Raw genomic sequence first — 19667 nt, forward strand, 5'->3', positions numbered from 1 at the left:
GGTGATCACACTGTCACAGGAAAACCCGTCCGTGGTACATTTCCTGTGAAAGGGGAAAGAGAGGATCTGCGACACAAAAGGATTCCTGCAAAGCCAAAGGCCCAGGGGAAATATGGTGCATTCTTTGCAATCACGAAATTACGAGACGCCAGTCTTACCAACTTACAGAAGGCTTGAGGATGGCGGTACAGGTATACTAGTAAAGGAAAGTCGATGCTGATTAACATTTTCTACACAAATAATTATGTAGATGAGGACATCTCTTCAATCTGTCCATTCGGAATGCATGCCTATATGCAGAAAAAATATGAAGCTAAATTGAATAACACCAACCAGTATGTGGATGATGCACAAAAACGACATGATAGGAAAGTGAGGCCAGGGAGGTGTTACAGAGATGGAGTGGCAACTCTTCATAATTCATGCAAACACATGTTTGGGTTCAAGGCGTTACAATGGGATGTCTAGCATTCCATTACGCTTTGAAGTCATGCTCGGCACCGCTCTAGTTGCAAGACGAAGTTCGGAGACGAAGAACGCATTTCACCTTTCGTTGAATTACAAGCTTTATTTCACCGCAAATTTTAAATGAAATACTTGAATTGATTTAGAATAGTTTTGGAAAGAATTGGATATTATTAACATGTATTTCTAGTTTCTTCGTAATTCGCAAATCGAAAGGAAATGAAAATTAGGCCCTCTTAAAAACCTAATTTTTTCTATAATGCCCACATTTCCGCATGTTAATTTTTCTATCTTTTAATAAGGGATATTTCGATCTTTCAAATAAAGTACTCCATCAAAGCGTGTTCCAGCGTGTTTTTAAACTATTTGCTGTTACAATTGTGAGTTTTACACTGCATTTTGATTCACTGCTCCAATTCAAGATACACAAATTCATTGTTGCCATCACATTGAAAGAGAGAGCGAATTGCAGTAGGAGCAAATATTTTTAGATGTGAGAGCGCTAGTCCCGATTATTGATGCTCTCTTATGTCAAAGCACATGGGTAACACCTGTAGTTGAACGCATAACTTCTCGGCGGTGCCGCGCATGACTTCAAAGGAGAGCTTTAGTTGCCTCTCCTTCTCTAGCACCTCCCTGGTGAGGCGCAACACGCAAAATTTATGACCGAGTCCAAAGCGCCAGTCAAGGTCCGTGTGGCTAAACTGAAGCGTCTGGCACCGTTTTCACTAGAAATATCTTTTTTAGAGGAAAGCTATTGTTGATTACGTAGATACTTATTTGTTTAGTTTTGTCAGAAATAAACTCTTCCCATCTTTCTTGACATGATTTTATTAATACTGTGTTCTTTCATTTTCTTTGTAGAAGGTATTCGAAAGGTCGTTAGTCCGAAAACGAAATAAAGTTCAAATTCCGAAAATGAAATGAACTTCTTTTAGAAACCGAAGACTTAAGTGATTTGTTGTTACTCCAAAGGTTCCACAATTACATATTTCTCTATTTACTTAGTTTTAATATCATGCAACCTTATTCTCTCTTACCAAAAAATGAAATGTTTGTTCTTTTCAAAAAATGGAATAAAATTTGAATTGAATTGAATATTGATAACAAAAGATATGATATTACACAGTAAAAAATGAACGAAAACAGGCATATACACCAAAGAAAGAGAGAGACAGAGAGGTGTGAGTTATACAAACACCCCATACACTCACTGGCGAACTGAAATGCAATTGTACAATTTGCAAATATTATTGCATTGTTAATGGAAACATAAACAATTTCTTCCTCTCCGCTGTATGCTCAAATAGTCATCTATGACATCATTATGGTGAGCCATGCGTGACATATAAATGGAAACAATTATTACAAGAGGCCACCTAAGGGCTTCCCCCCCCCAAAAAAAAATAAATAAATAAATAAAATAAAATAAAAATATCACGCATGCGTGTACTGGGCCCCGTTGCTAGAAACTTTGCGTTTAAACGCAACTTGCAACTGATTGTCACTGGCCAATCAAAATCATTGTTGCATGCATGTCTTCTTAATAGGGCCGACCCTGAGCCAATCAGAATGGTTGCTTCAAAATTAGCCATTATTTGCAATTGATTGCAACTTTCTTGCAACGGGGCCCTGATGATACCCTCTGAAAGACTACTGTGTACACCCTTGATTATTATCAGCCCCTTCTCACCCTCATCTACTATAAGTAATCTACAGAAACGATGATTCCCCCCCCCCCTTTTCAATAGTCCCGATTTCTCCACAAATGGATATGATTATGTTCAGATTAACGAACCTTCATTGTGTTATTGACGGGGCTTAATTTATGCTGGGATTAACAAAGCTTATCACATTTTTGGATTAATGAATCACTGGAAAACCGGACCTTGTTTCATTTTCGGATTAACGAACCTTCGGGAAAATGAAAGCAATTTCATTTTCAGGCCATCACACCTTTTTAGATCAACAAACTTTAGGAATTTTGAGACTTATTTCATTTTCGGAATATTGAAAGGGTCTGCTCTTTGTGTAATACACACATAACCCTGTTTGAACTCAAATCCGTCGCATAAGGGTGACGAAATCAGTTTCATTCAGAATATTGCTATAATACACCTTTGTCAGAATTGCGCCAATCGCAATGTGCGAAAATTAACAAATAACCTCCAGCTGGCATGAGATTTATGTTTCTGTTCTGAAGCAAAGCCGAAGCATTGAAATGTTGTTGTAGCTTCATGGCTATACGACTCTTTATTCGCAATACCAAGAGATAACCTCCATTTGACAAATTCTTTGATTAACATGCTGAATAGGCATTGCAGATGGGTAAAGAAATTGCAACTTCAGACTTCTGAGAGCACTGGAGAGCAGGCGACAATGTAGAGTTGGTGGTTGACCGTTAACAGTAAAATACACGCATGTGACAAATATTGTGGTATAGTTGAATTATTTCCTACAGGGAAAGAGTTTGACTATAATTTTCATGATGGAATTATGGTTTATCGCTTTCAATGTCTTCGACAATATAGCCATTCATCCAATTAAACCTAGTTCAACGAAAATGAACATTCAACACATTTGTGACAAACCTGTCATTTTAATGTTTTTTTCCGATAGGTATTATGTGAAACTTTCATCACACGTCAAGACATTGTACTATAAACCTAAAAGGAGAACCATGCATTATGGCGGAGACATACCAGTCGCCATAGCGGCATTTCTATATGTTATGTGTGTGGTTTTTTTTTCTTTATGTAGCCTCTTAGTGCCTGCAATGATTGTTTCTAAGTCATGAATAATATGGCTCATCCTGATGATGCTACAGGTGAGTATGGGGGTATACAGAGGAGAGGGTAAAAAAATACCATTTTTTAAAATTTATAAGACAATTTACAAACTGCGATTGTATTTCGGTTCGCCAGTGAGTGTGTGTATCAGTAGTGTTTGTGTGTTTTTAAATACGTGTGTGTGTGTGTGTGTGTATGTGTATGTATGTTTTTTTGGGGAAATTGTGCGTGTTTTTGTTCAATTCTCATTGCTTAATATCCTGCTTCTCTGTTACATCACCATATTTTATCACTAAAGACAGTTTAGTTTACTTCATCTTCGGAATTACGAACCCTATTTCATCTTTGGATTAACGATTCTTTTCAACATCTTCAGGAAGGACACGAAGTGACACAATTCTTATGGAATCTTGTCATAAAAGAAAGACAGTGTTTATCTCTAACAGATCTAAACAAATTTGTATATATATATATACGTAATCAATAATTCATGGCTTTCCTCGAAACGAGATGTTTCTCGTGAAAATGGTACCAGACGCTTCATTTTAGCCACATGGGTCTTTTCCGGCGCTTTTGACGGGGTCATAGATTTTGTGCGTTGTGCTGTAGTTTCGTAACATGTCTTGTTTTGGTTCATTTTGTGTGTGTGTGTGTGTGTGCACCATCCATATAGGTTAGCTCGTTAATGTTAGGCATGCATTTTGAATGGCCAGAAGAGATGTCCTTATCTACATTTGAGTTGAAAATGTTAATCTGTACCTTTATAATTGAGCCTTCTGTGAGACTGGCGTCTCGTAATTTCGTGATTGCAAAGAATGCAATAGTCATATTCCCCTGGCACTTTGGCTTTTCAGGAATCCTTTTGTGTTGCAGATGCTCTCTTTCCCCTTTCACAGGAAATGTTCCACGGACGGGTTTTCCTATGACAGTGTGATCACCCACGAAATGCTTGTTTAATGTAGATGGTGCTTGGCAATAGAGATTGTTATCTTGACGGCAGATTTTATGAATGTTTAGCAAATATCTTAATAGATTTAGTTTGAAAATATAGAGTATTTCAAAGTGAAAAAAATACCAATGGGAAAATTCATGAATTCGTGAATATTTTCAAATGTATGTAGTTGCATTGACTGCTATCATTCTCTTTTGAAGTAAGGTAAGATGTTATACACCTCAAAATGAATGGGAAAGAATGACAAAATACTATAATGTGAAAGAGACTGTGAAATTCTATTTCTACTGAAAGACAATCTGTATTATACTTAGGAGAGTAGACTAAAATTCCTTTGGGCTCTGCAATGTGTTCTGATTGACATTGGTGCTCAGCCAATGAAACTTCGATATTGGAGACTGGCAACTGTATTGCCACACCCGGTTCCACGCCTCTATTCGGTTTCTTGCTAGACATATTTTTAGTCGACTTGACTTCCTCACCGTCGCGCCCTCTATTGACTGGCAATCAAGGACTGATTTAGGCTAAAAATATGTCGCCCGCTAGACTACATTCACCTTTGCGACATTTCTAGTTTAGTGTTTGTGTTGTTGTTGGGGAGGTTGTTTGTACTTTGTGCTTTGTTTGCTTAGGTGTTTATCTTGAGTGACTTTCATGTTTCCCTCTTTTACTCTTTTACTCTTTTTTTCCCCTCCCACGAATGATAAAATAAAAATTACATATGCCTCGCAACAAAAAGAACCACGTGCTAGCAACCTTCGTAAAGGTAAATCTAAATGTTCATTGCCAGCAAAGCATAAGGGGGAAAAACATGACAATAGATAGAAGCGAAGAGATTGTATGGCATTGCAGTCCCTTCGGAACAAAGAAACTTGACACCCCCACCCCACCCCTTGCGGAAATTTCCACAAAAGCAGGTGCCAGACCCAGGTGCCAGACGAAAGAATGCGCGCACTGGAATTCTATTAATAAACAGAGTGTAAATAGCGTGGGAATATCGATCAAAGAAGTAGCTCTTGTCTATAGTCTATAGCCTTTCTTTTGGCCCATAGTAGAAACATCAAACAGTCGATTTCAGTCCGGGATTATAGTGTATACTTGATTGAGTATTTTAGATCTTCCCTGAACTATGAAAAGAGATTGATTAATCACTCAATTTATGGAATCACAGAAAGATATGAAAGGTCTCGTTTGTCGACACAAATTCACTACGAGTTTGTGATGCAGCCACTACCCCGTTAGACAACAAAATCATGACAATGCTTATGCTTATTAAAACTGCATATTACTTTTCAAAGTTTGAAGGAATTTCACCTATGAAGTATCTGTGACGTTCCACTAGATACGATTATGATTTAGCTATCAACCTTTGTTCGTTTTTTGTTTTATGATTTGTCTGTTTGTTTGTTTTTTATTTCAATGGGTTTTTTTTTTTCTTTTTGCTCATCATCAAAAGACATGAAGACTTTTTTCGTATCAAATGTAAATTGTTAACCGTAATCAAGCCAGTAATTGCAGCTGCGGGGCGTTTGATTCATCGAACTTGCAGTAGCCTCAAACAAGGCAGGATCAGGAGCACATGGAAAGTGAAACGACATGTTTTACACATCGGCACATTCCACACACAGCGTGGCATTTAGCGATCATTGTTATGGCAGACTTTCTGATTTCAGTCAGGGGAAAAGAAACTGGAGTACTGAGAAAAATGATGTTTAAAATCTAATGAAAATGAAAATGCCTGAAAACAATTCATGACTTTGTTTTATAGTAAACAATAATTGAAAACACCCACCAAAGTTATGCCTTTGCTCACACAAAAGCTCTCTTGGGAAATGGAAGTATTTCTCCTCTAATGTAAGGCAGTGGAAGTTTACATCATAACCGCAGCAAGCTTTTGGAGGTACAAGTACTAGTGCCTACATATTTTTTTTTTTAGCCTAAGTAATCAATCTCAGGTCAGGCCAGGCGTCACACTCACTCGAGTCAGTGAGTCAGTGACCCTGCTACTGGTACCACGTAACCCAGTACAGCCTGCCGCGGGTCGGACTGCCAGCAACTAAACTGGTCCCCCTACTCGGGTACAAGGTAACCGGGTGAGGAGGGTGTGTGGACACCCTGCAGGATTAAAAACAAAACCTGTCAAAGGTCATACCCATGCGAGTCACTGACCATTCACACCTGGAGAGATGAGCACCACCAGGATCCCCTGCTCGAGAAACACTGAGATGATGATGAAGTTGAGAAACAGATCAATACCAGATTGGTCGGGGCCCGGGATACCAACGACCGCACCTCGCACGGGCCAGGGTGGAGGTGGAAAGTATGCTACTGGTGAAGAAACAAAGCTGAAGCTACAGAAAGAGGAGTTCACATGTGGGACGTGGAACGTCAGAACTCTCAATGGAGATGGGAAACTGGAGCAACTGGAGTATGAAATGACCAAATGTGACTCTGCACCTCAAAACAAACAAAAAGTCGCCAGACATGAATTTTTAGTTAAGACCATATTCTGAAAGAGCAGACTTTAAGCTTTAAAATGATGTATAACTCAAATCAAATGGACTCTCCTAACCTACCTAAATATTGGAAAGAAAGCACAAACTCAGGAAAAGTGTGAACTGAGAAAAGAGGCTCTGAAGTACAGTGTCTATTCAAGCGCTTGATCTTTACCAAACCGTGCTGGCTGTGCGATGAATGGGACAAAAACAGGACCACCAGAGTAACAACAATGAAGAGATTATCAGATTAAACTGAAATTAAGCATGCCTCATTAACACATTCTGTCCATAATTAATGCCAACTTTCAAAGCAGTAGCTCTGTCCCTTCAAAAGTTATTAGAGTTGAAAGTGAAGAGTGTGGACAAGGTTTTTGAGAAATGAAAAAGGGATTCTAAAGACACACCTAATCACACTATCCGACCAAAAAATGTTCGAGATAAAATGCTAAAAAAACACACTTTCCTGCCCGTTTTATGATACCAAATTTTAGCATAATGTAAAAGAAGACCTGCTCTTTCAGAAAATATGAAAAAGTCAAGTTCGGCTAGGTTGACCCATTTCACTTATTTTCAGTCTCACGCAAAATCAGTGTGCGGACTTTATGTTCGTTTTGAGGTGCACAGTCACAAATATAAGTGGAATGTCCTGGGCATCGCTGAAATGAGGTGGACTGGAAGCGGCGAGATGCTCACAGAAGAAGGACACAAAGTTTGGTTTAGCGGAAAGGAGAAGAAACATGAGGAAGGAGTGGGATTCCTTGTCCGCAAAGACACAGTGAAAGCGGTTGTGGAATGTGAGCCCATTTCAAGCCGAATGATTAGAATACAAATCGCAGCCTCTCCCAGAAATGTAGCCATTATTCAAGTCTATGCACCAACCTCCGATTGCAAAGATGAAGAAATTGATGCTTTCAACGATACTCTGGGCAGCACGCTCAGAAAAATCCCTAAGAAAGACATAAAAATCGTCCAAGGAGATTGGAATGCCAAGATAGGGACTGACTCCTGTGAGGACTGGCACGGTACTGTGGAAAAAATTTGCTCACGGAATGATGAATGATAGAGGTGAGAGGCTACTAGAGTTCTGTAAATTGAATAATCTGACAGTGGCCAACACACTTGGGGATCACAAGAATTCGAGAAGAATCACATGGACATCCCCAGATGGTAGAACAAGGAACCAGATAGATTACATCTTGGTGGAGAGTAAATGCAAAACCTGCATCAGACCAAACAAGACCAGAGCTTTCCCTGGATGTGACATAGGCAGCGACCACAATTTGGTGATGACAATGAAGGTGAAGCTGAGGATGATAATGAAGCTAAGAGCGGTGCGTGTGAAGTACAATCTTGACCTGCGAAAGACAGACTCCGAAAAGAGGAACGAATATGCTGTGAAGATCAGCAATAGATTTGCCCCCCTCATGGAGCTCGAAGATGTCCAAGAAATGGCGGATCAGTTCACTGAAGTCACAAATGAAACAGCACTAGAAGTGCTGGGAAGACGCCGGGTCATGAAACAACCCTGGATGACAAGGGAGATCCTGGAAGCATGTGATGAGAGAAGGAAACTGAAAGGGACAAAATTTCAGGATGAGAACAGCAAAGTGAAATACCAGAAAGCCAACGCAAAAGTTAAGGAGATTCGCACCGCCACAGATAACTTCTTGAGGGAGAAGTGTCAACAGGCCATCAAGACACCTGCCATAGAAGCTGCTAATGGGTCACTGCTGATGGATGAAAACAGGGTCCAAGAACGTTGGACAGAATATGTCAAACAACTATACAACCACCCAATCCAAACGGATGAGAGTGTCCTCAAAGAGCTGGAGGCTGGTGGTCCGGGCATTGTGGAAGATGAAGAGCTCGAAATCTTGAGGAGTGAGGTCTTCAGTGCTGTTGCATCACTGAAGAGTGGCAAAGCCCCGGGAGCAGGTAACATACCCGCAGAGCTGTTAAAAGAAGAAGAAACTGTGGATATGCTGCATAAACTGTGCAACCTGATCTGGAGAACTGGAGAATGGCCCAAACAGTGGACACAATCACTTATAGTGCCACTTCCGAAGAAAGGCGATCTGAAGAAGTGTAGCAACTACAGAACAATAAGCTTGATCAGCCATCCCAGTAAAGTGTTGCTGAAGATCCTGGCAAACCGGATGAAACCACAGATAGAAGCTGTACTCGCAGAAGAGCAAGCTGGCTTCCGGGCTGGAAGGAGCACTGTGGAACAGATCTGCAGCTGCTGCATTCTGTGCGAAAAGTTCAGAGACCATCAGCAAGAAATACACCATAACTTTGTCGACTTCAAGAAAGCCTTCGACAGGGTATGGAGGAAGGCACTATGGTACACAATGCGGAAACATAACATTAGTCCAAAACTGATCCAACTTTGTGAGTCGCTATATGAAAATGCCACTAATGCAGTAATGTATGACAGCAGGACTCTGGAATGGTTCCAAACCAACATTGGAGTCAGGCAGGGATGCATTCTCTCGCCAACCCTCTTCAACCTCTTTCTGGAACAGATCATGATGGAAGCACTCGAAGATTTTGATGGCACAGTCACAATCGCGGGAAGGCCAATCAGCAATCTGAGATTTGCTGATGACATTGACCTTGTTGCTGGAAATAGGGAAGAGCTAGCAGAGCTGACTACCCGGCTAGACACTGCTGCTCGCCGATACGGCATGGAAATTAGTCACAAGAAAAGTAAGATAATGACGACTTCAGGACAGAATAAACAAGATGACGAAGCACAGGAGATATGGGTGGACGGGCACGCGCTAGAGGAAGTCCACCAATTCAAATACTTGGTTGCCATGATGAATGAGGAGGCCACTTCAACAACAGAAATAAAGACACAAATGGCCATGGCGACTGCTCAGTTGGCCAAGTTGAACCATGTCTGGAGAAGCAGAGAGGTGAGAGAGAAAACAAAGATTGAGCTGATGAAGGCACTGGTGACCTCGATAGCCCTATATGGGTGCGAGTCATGGACGCTAAGCAAAAATCTAGAGAAGAAAATAGCCGCTTTCGAGATGAGATGTTTCCGTCGATTACTCAGAATACATTGGCATGATCGCCGCACCAATGCATCAGTGCTGGAAGAGATCAGGGGGAAAGTTGGGGATTATGAACCACTGCTGGACATAATGAAGAGAAGGAAGATGCAATGGTTCGGACATGCCACTCAACGGCCAGGCACACTAACGCATACGGTAATGCATGGTCGGGTGGATGGGCGACGAGCTCAAGGAAGACCAAGGAGGAATTGGGTATATGATGTGAGGAGATGGGCGGAGAAACCGGTGGAAATCTGTATGAGAATGGCGCATGATAAGGAAACCTGGAGAAGGACATCTCAGTGCCCCAACCGCAGAAATGCTACGGGTGTGACCTGACCTGACCTGAATCAATCTCGATACTTCGGCATGTGCTGTAATGGGGATTTTTTTGTGTGTGTGGTTTGTTTGTTTTTGTTTTTGTTTTTAAGAGCCTCTAGGCCTCGTGGCTCGGCAAGTTTATTTTGAAATAGCAAAAAGAAAGTTGAAAATTCAAATTCTGATGAAAAATAATATGAATGTTGAGAGCTGCTGAGTAGGCCTACTAATTGTGCTTCCAAAGGATGGCAGCTTTGCATTACTGGATCACTCGCACATGGCTCACTCTGCGATCTGCTCCTCCGGGGATTGCACTCATACAGTAACAGTGGCAATTAACTCTTAAGTGATCGGAGAGAAGCGCACGTAAATTTTGCGCAGCAGAATCTCGGTGAACGTGGTATAATACGACACTCACTGTGCACACACAGGTGCTGGCAAGTGAGGTGGAATCGGTAATGCAGTTTATATTTACTGGATAATAGGGTAAGAATTGTGCAAAAACGGGTAGGAGTTTTCCTGTTTTACCTGATCTTTTTCCGTAGTTTCCCCCAGAATGCCTTTAGAATTTGTGCAAATATAAATTATGAATAAACTGTGTGGTGCTGAAAGTCAGTAGAGAGCTTTGGTTGATGTTTTAACAAGTTCAGTTTGCAAGTACAACCAATTCACTGCATCACAGTCACAGCGGATGGGTGCAATTAAATCACTGTTTTCATTTTGGCCTGACATCGCTTTCCTCTTGAATGAACACGTTTCGCACGGAAACCGCTAGGAAAGTGTCGCAGCAAAACTGCTGTAACTTTACTATTTATTCATATTTTTTGATAATCCAAACAGTTATGAAAAGTAAAACCCTCATTTTAACCTGCCATTATGTTACCTTTTTTAAATAATGATAAAATATTCCAAAATGGAGCATAACTTCACTCTCAAAATGGAAAACAATTGTCAGAAATCGTTGCTAAAATTTCACATTTTGAGTTCGTGAACAACAAAAAACTTTCAAGTATATTACTAAGTGTGTATTTCTTTACGGAACTCTAAGATATCACATTCCAGAAGTCATGCGTCCGGATATGTCTGGAAATAATCGAAACAGGTGCACTTTGTACCTTCGTTCCAAGCACGAAATTTCATAGTCATTCGCATGCGGGAAGACAGGGTACAGTCCCACGTACCCACATCTTTGTTGCTCTCACGTCACCTGTACTTCAGTGCCATACGCCACTGCTGTACTCTGATCGTAACTCGTACTGGGAATTTGTAGTTGTAATGTTACTTACTAGTGCAGTAAAATCTGTGTAAAGTCCAAATAATTCAATGTCATGAATTTGCAACTGGTATCATAGCTGATAGATCTTCACATTTTTGCTATTTTCTTTTTAATAGGCCAGTTCTGATAACGTAAGTGCTTGTTTTTGAGGTGGCGAAGTCCCCTGCAGCACACTGCTACATTGTACTTATCGACACCCCGCAGCCCACTCTCATAGCGTAGCATGCATTTGCAGTGTACTAGGCATCCGCAGCATGCAGCCACCTCGCATCTCGCGCAGTGACAGTACGCTACATTGCATCGACCAATCAGCTCGCTGGATCGAAGCAGCATGGGAAAGTCCATTCATTGCGCAAGCGCAAATCAGTTTTTCTTAGAATATGACGTCATCATTCTCGTTTGTTGCTCCCGTACAATTTGAGATTTCTGACAAGATACCTCATTTATTTTCACTTGTAACTTCAAAAATAGGTCTTCGGCAAAGCGAACACCACCCTGCTAACGTCTGCCCATGTCTAATGAATATGATAATGATAATAATAATAGTGGCTACTTGTATAGCGCACAGGTCCACTTTTCAGTGCTCATGGCGCTTCAGAAATGAAGAGATATTTACATGCATATACATATTCAAACATTTCAACAAAGAAGAAAATGGTAAACAAAAACAATATATACCAAATAAAGAATACAACATATACCAATTAAAAATACAGTATTGATCCAACATTAATGACATACAACAATTACAGTCCTCAGTATGAAAGGAACTGATAAGTTTTAAGGTTGGATTTGAATGACTCTGTAGATGACAGTTCCCTTAACTGAAGAGGCAACTGATTCCACAATTTTGGTCCCATGACGGAAAAAGCATGATCACCATACCCATGTTTTACTCTGGGTGTTTGGAGTATGAATGTATCTGATGATGAACGTAGCCTTCGTATCGGATTGTATTTTTGAACAGAATTAGTTATGTTTACGGGGGAGAAACAATGAACTGAATGATGTACTAATAACAGAATCTTGAAAATAATCCTTTTTTCTACAGGTAACCAATGCAAGGAATGGAGAACTGGTGATATGGAATCAAACTTATTAGTAAAAGTTAACAATCGGGCAGCAGAATTTTGCAACCGTTGAAGTTTTGTGACTTTTTTTTTTTAAGATTACATAACAATGAATTTGAAAATCCAACCAAGAAGAAATCAAGGCATGAATAAGTATCTCAGTGGCAGATTTAGACAAATATTTCCTTATGTAACTTCAATTACGCCACTGATATCGAACATTCCGCTGAATATGAGTTACATGACTTCGAAATGACATTTCCTGATGAAATATGACACCTACATTACGGGCTGTCTTTGACGGAGTAATGCAAGTGCTACCGATGTTGACATGACATGATTGATAATCAATATGTCAAGTTTCATGAATATTAAATGGTGCGACCAGATGTGTCTGGAAATAATCGGAGGGTAGTTTTCCGAGACAGCGAAACATGAAATGTTGAATAACTTTAAAAGTTCTCAATCGTTTCTCGTGATATTTTGTGTGTAGATAGAAATCATGATTTTGCATTGATACTGAAAGTTTGAGCGATTTTGGTCAATGTATAGCGGAGATATGAGAAGGTGAAATTTTGGTGAAAATGAGAACGCCCGATTCGCACTGCCTTGATGACGGTTGAAAATTCAAAACGTTTCGTGGGTTTCAGGGGAGTTAATTATAGTCGTCCGCTGCGACTGATCACTGGCACAAGTGGACGCAGTTATGCATGTAGTGTACGAAGCACACCACCACCACACACACACACACAGTGACACACTACTATAAAATCACGATACATGTGCCTATGAGCTATGGCTAGTCACAGAACTTCTTTGTGGCTAGCTTGTGAGATGAACAAAGAATAAACTAACTCCACTGAGACCCTAGCCTTTCTTCAGGCCATCAATTAAAAAAAGACTTACGATCACCATGAAACACATGGGGATGCAGCAGAATTTGTTGCAGCATTTGGCTGCATATGCATGTAGATTAGTTTCAAATGACAGATGTTTTAGAAATGTGCTTGTGGCTTGAAGAGGACTTGGGGCTGCATTCAGATTGTTTATTGATTACTGTCTGTACCCAAAATTTTACTGTTAATACACCACCTGAACATTAGTGAATTGGTTCTTTGTGCGATCATTCTCAGTGTGATTTTGGTCGTAACAACACCATGCCCTCCTGAAGGTCCCCTAAAGTTCCCCAAGTTTGCAATGTTCTTCTTGGGTAATAGTATGCAAGAATGTGTGGAAGGTGAACTTGTGATAGAACTCATGTCAGTGCAAAAACCCTTGGGTCTCTTTTTTTGTACGGCATTTTACCTCCAAAGCAATTTTACCATTATGTACTTGCACTTTTACTGCTTATATTTGACCTGATACGCCTCGTATCACTTGTGATATTTAATTGTACGAGTAGCAGTGTGAAATATAAATGTTATCCCTTATAAACTGGGTTCCTATGAGTGATTTTGCATGATTCTATACCAACTTTGCTTCAGTCAATGAAATCCCATCTTCATTGAGTCATGATAATTAGGGCTGGAAATATTTGCATTCAGAGAGTTATTCATTTGCATTCATATCTTGTCTACAGATGAGAGTGAGTTTATTGAGGTTCTTCTGGTGCCTGTGACTGAAATCCTGCAAAGATTACAAGGTAAATTCAAGTTTCATTAAGAAGTGGTGCTGCGATAAATGCAATCATAAAAACTTCTTGCAAACAAACTTGCAACAGCTTATAATGTGATCCAACTTATTGATTTCAATACCATATCACAGAATGTGTTTTTTCAGGGACTAAAGTCAGCAAGAACGTGAGTTTATTTTTTTGTGACAGAAAATTATGCACATATTGAGGTATCTGAGCAATTTCAATCTTTATGTTGTGTTCTGTAAAAACTTCATTACTCAAGGATTTTACACACATTTTCGTATTTTAGCGTACTTTTCAATACTTACTGCCATTGCTTGCTGCAATGTACAGACGATGCTATTTGCAGGTATTTATTTTGGCTAATTTCAGACCATCCACAATTATTTAAATCTGAATATTTGACAAGAATTATACACATTTAGCAATCAAACACAAGTCTCTTCTAGCAACAAAATGCAAGGATCAAACCCACTTTGCGGGCGATACTTGCATTTGATGTGAAGTTGCGTTTAATCACAAGTCAAGTTTCTAGTACTGTAAAACATTCATTCGCGGCATGAAATTTTCGCTAATTGGAGCCGACAGCCTCTTTCGTGGCATGAAATTTTCGCGAATTGCCTCTGGCGTTCAATGCATGTAGTGTAGAAAAAAACTTTCGCGTGCTCTTTTAATTTCGCGAATTTTGGCGCTTGCGAAATTCGCGAAATTAAAATGCACGCGAAAATTCCTTTTTACAGTAATGGGGTCCTGGTGCAGTAGTTTAGAATAACATTTTTATGCCTCCGCCACGAAGTGGTGCCGGAGGCATTATGTTTTCGGGTTGTCCGTCCGTACGTCCGTCCGCTTTCGTTTATGCGATAACTTGAGTAATATTTACTGGAATATTACCAAACTTGGTCCAAGTATGAAGTATGATGGGGCAATTATTTGGTTGGATTTTGGGTGAAATTGGTTAAAGGTCAAGGTCAAATCATGAAATTGTATCCGTTTACGCGATAACTCAAGACTGGGTGGAGCAAATTTCACCAAACTTTGTTGGAAGATGATGTATGATGGGACAATTGATTAGTTTTTCAGTGAAATCGAACAGGGGTCAAAGGTCAAAGATCAAGGTCAAATCCTAAAATTTATCTGTTTACGTGATAACTCAAAACTGGATGAAGCAGCTTTCACCAAACTTGGTCCAAGGATGATGTATGATGGGACAATTAGTTGAGTAGATTTTAGTGACATTGGCAAGAGGTCAAAGGTCAAGGTCAAATGCTACAAATGTTGCAATTTCCCCCATATCTATGCAATACCCAAAGGTATTTTCTTGAAACTTGGTGTGGACATGTACTACTGCATAAAGATTCTCCAATGAGAGTTTCATGTCATAAGGTTAAAGGTCAAAGGTTAGGTGAAAATGTTGCAATATCACTTTTCTCGCAAATGGTTCAATGTATCTTGGTGGAACTTGGTACATATGCATGTACTGACTGGCAGAGATTATCTAGGGAATTCAGGGGTCATGAGTCAATAGTCAGGGGTCAAAGGTCAAGGTCGACTCCTCAAAATTTTACTATTTCCCTCATATACTAGTATATAATGCTTGCAGTGGATTATTAGTTTCAAAACTTAATACATGCATTACCTAATGGAGATTCTCCTGGAAATTTCCAGCCAGAAGGTCAAAGGTCAGAGGTTAAGGGTCAAAGGCCAGGTTTCAATGCTCTCCCCCCCCCCAAAAAAAAAAAAAAAAAATCTATTTTGTACCGTCATTACACTCTTTCTTCATGCCTTAGAAATTACTCAATGCATAATTTTATAAAAAGGTCCATCAGAATTCAAGTAAAAATTCTCAATTCCCCAAATATGTGTACCTGCACTCTTAGAAAATTATAGCAAACCCAGTTCAAGACATTTCTGACAAACCTGTCATTTCAATATTTTGCCAGTTATGTGAAACTGTCATGGATCACACATTGTGAAGACATTGTACTATACGCCTATTGGGAGAATCATGCATTATGGCGGAGGCAACAGTCGCCATAGCGACATTTCTAGTTTTGCATGAATCAAAGATTGATTCAAAAGCTTCAAGGGTGATGTATGATATGACTGTATTTTCAGTAGGGAAATGCCCATACAAAGCAGTTGAAACTGTAGATTTAACTTTCCCAAATTATTACCTGATGGAGAAGAATGTGATCAAAGTTTGGGGATGAGACAAAACTGCTTATACGTGCAAGAAGGTACCAACCAAGTCCTTAGCTGTCTTGAGAGTGCACCACTTGACAGCATGCTGTGTGCAAAAATCCCAAATCTTGCTCAAATTGTTGTTTGTGAAAATCCCTAGCTTTCTGTTTTCATGCATTTTTAGCTTATCTGAGCCAAAGGTTTAAATGAGCTTTTGCGATCACTCTTCATTTGGCGTCCAGCATGCATCATCTGTCATACGTTGTATGGCGTCCGTCATGCATAAACCTTTTACAGTTTCGTTTTCTTGAAAAACCTCATGACTGGTTTTTCTTGAGCCCACCGAAGGTGCGGGGAGACTAGGGGATCGCCTGCGACGTCTGTTCGTCCGTCCGTCCATAACGCTACAAAAACTTGAATAACTCTCTACTGAGGACTTTCATTTCGATCAAGCTTGGAGGGAAGAATGGTTATACAAAGTTACACATTTTACCAAACATGAAGGTCACCCCAAGGTCAAAGGTCACAATCAGGGGTCAATGAACTTTAGGGCCCAACATTAAGTTTTTATGGCGCATTTCGATCATGGCTCATAATTTTTGATGTATATGTCCATTTTAGATCAAACTTGGATGGTAGATGTCCCTTAAAGAGTATAAGGTCACCACAAGGTCAAAGGTCACAGACATGGTCAACAAACTTTTAGCGCCCAATGTTAAGTTTTTAGGGCGCATTTCGATTAGGGCTCTAAACTTTTGATCCATATGTCCCTTTGTGACCAAACTTGGAATGTAGATGTCCCTTGGGGAGTTGAAGGTCATCACCATGTCAAAGGTCACAGACAGGGGTCAACAAACTTTTAGGGCCCAATGTTAATTTTTTACGGCGCATTTCGATTATGGCTCATAACTTTTGATCCCTATGTCCGTTTGTGACCAAACTTCGATGGTAGATGTCTCTTGGAGAGATAAAGTTCATCACAAGGTCAACTGTCTCAGACAGGGGTCAACAAACTTAAAGGGCCCAATGTTAAGTTTTTAGGGCGCGTTTCGATTATGGCTCAAAATTTTTGATCCATATGTCCATTTGTGACCAAACTTGGAATGTAAATTTTAGATGTCCCTTTGGGAGTTGAAGGTCATCACCAGGTCAAATGTCACAGACAGGGGTCAACAAACTTTTAGGGCCCAATGTTAAGTTTTTACGGTGCATTTCGATCATAGCTCATAACTTTTGATCCCTATGTCCGTTTGTGACCAAACTTCGATGGTAGATGTCCCTTGGGGAGATAAAGTTCATCACAAGGTCAGAGGTCACAGACAGGGGTCAACAAACTCTTAGGGCCCAATGTTAAGTATTTATGGTGCGTTTTGATTATGGCTTATAACTTTTGATCCATATGTCCATTTGTGACCAAATTTGGCTGGTAAATGTCCCTTGCGGAGTTGAACATCACAAGGACAAAGGTCATAGGCGGAGTCAATGAACTTCGGAGATTTAGAAAAACATTGATTTCTTCTACGCGAATGGGCGAGATACATTTTGGCACTTGCCTTGGTACCAAACTTGGCAGGTAGCATCCCTAGGGGGATAGGATCTCAATTTGTTCCAATGGGTACCATGCCCCACCTTTTTTTTGGGAGGGGGGCCAAGGGGGGCCCAATTCCTCCAAGATTAAGGAATCTTTAAAGATATTCTTCTCTACAACCAGATGAGTTAGTACATTGATGACTGTAGTTTCAAGATTGGCGGAATTAAGGGTTGCCCCCCTTAGGATCCAGGGAAGAGGGTGGGAGAGTCCTAATGGGAGCCTAAATTGCATCTTCTTGAAAACCCCATGATGAATTTTCTCCGAACTTGGCAGGTAGCATCTCTAGGAGCATAGAATCTAAATTCCTTCAAATGGGCACCCTGCCCCACCTCAGAGCCCCAGGGGGTTCAAATCCCCAAAATCAAAGAAACTTAAAAAGTCTTCTTCTCTATAACCAGAAGTGATAGAGCTAAGTTAATACTATGAGTTAGTACATTGATGACTGAACATTGTTTCAAATTTGTTCATTGCGGAATCAGGGGTGCTCCCCCAGTACTTGGTAAGTAGCATGCCTGGAATTGATTTCTGGCTGTCAAGTTAAGTTCATATCTTTGTTTTCAGACAAAATGTTTAAACAAGCTCATTTGAATTGACAAATTTTTAAGCTAATCTTATAGCATTTAATGCAGAACATTTTGGCACCTAAGTTGTCGAAATTGACCAAACATTTTGACACAGTGACTTATTTTCATAAAAATACCCCAAACTCAAAACTCTTTTCAGATACGAAATGACACAAAAGAGAATGCACACAATGACTGCTAAAATTCATTAGTTAGTTTGAAGTTTTATTTTTGTCCATTAGTCATTTTCACATGAAGTGATCAGAATCAATATCAGGTTTGACTTTTTTATGCCTCAGCCACGAAGTGGTGCCGGAGGCATTATGTTTTTGGATTGTCTGTCCGTCCTTCCGTCCGTCCGTCCTCCCGTCCATCCGTAATGATTTTTGTGGACAGCGTAACTAAAAAACCTTTTCCGGTATCCTAATGAAATTTGGCATGTATGTGTATTAGGGGGTGAAGTTGTGCCTATCAACTTTAGAGTGCACATGCTCAAGGTCAAAGGTCAAGGTCAAATGCTTAGAATTTCACTATTTCCCCCATATCTATGCAATGATTCTTCTTCTTGTTTACCGTACATTGCGCAAATTTGTCCCTGTCTACCTTCAAAATACTCTTCATCTTCACCAACCACCACGTAATCTCCGTTCTGGTGGCGGTGACTAAGAGGTCAGGCATTGCCTAATAGGCAGTGTTTGCTCCACCCTTCTACATGTACAAATGTATGTTGGTTTAGTATTACTCTAAGACGAGGAATGTTCGCATGCATTTTAATTTTCGCAAGCGAGCGTCAACATTCACGAAATTGAAATGCACGCAAAAGTTCTTGCCTACACAATATGCATTGGATGCCAGTGGTAAGTCTCGAAAATTTCATGCTGCAAGAAAGGCCGTCGGCTCCAATTCGCGAAATTTTCATGCCGCGAATATATCGTGTTTTACAGTATTTGTGGGAAGGGACAGATGGTTGTTTACTGATGTAGGTCAGCAGAATCATAACTAATTCTTTTATCAGTGAGGTAAAAACCATCCATCTGCTTTTGGTTTCCTCCTGCTTTTCCCTCTCCGCACTTCACTCCCCACTGTGTGGTAGATAGAGGACGTGCAAGCGGCGTGTGTAGGCTTGTTTGTGGGCTAGCGGGGGAGAGGGAGGGACCTTGTGAGAAGTTTGTGTGATGCATTAGGCTCAGTTGCAGCATGTACACGTAGGATGTTAGCATAATTTATGGGAAGCATACAGATGGTTTTCACTTCATAGATAAAAGA

The 19667-nt window shown here is 40.2% G+C and overlaps 1 protein-coding gene across 3 annotated transcripts in view; it reads left to right on the plus strand.

Moving 5' to 3' along the window:
• LOC139724957 (ADP-sugar pyrophosphatase-like) overlaps nucleotides 1-19667 on the plus strand; it is a 136573-nt gene that overhangs the window by 107836 nt on the left and 9070 nt on the right. For all 3 annotated transcript variants that reach the window (XM_071636074.1, XM_071636075.1, XM_071636076.1), the window contains exon 8: nucleotides 14010-14072. In XM_071636074.1, the coding sequence (XP_071492175.1) occupies nucleotides 14010-14072 (63 nt within the window). The remainder of the gene's footprint in view (nucleotides 1-14009; nucleotides 14073-19667) is intronic.

The sequence above is a fragment of the Diadema antillarum genome, unplaced genomic scaffold (assembly GCF_040938485.1).
Source record: "Diadema antillarum isolate AM-2024a unplaced genomic scaffold, OU_Dant_1.0 seq00000007_RagTag, whole genome shotgun sequence".
Taxonomy (NCBI): domain Eukaryota; kingdom Metazoa; phylum Echinodermata; class Echinoidea; order Diadematoida; family Diadematidae; genus Diadema; species Diadema antillarum.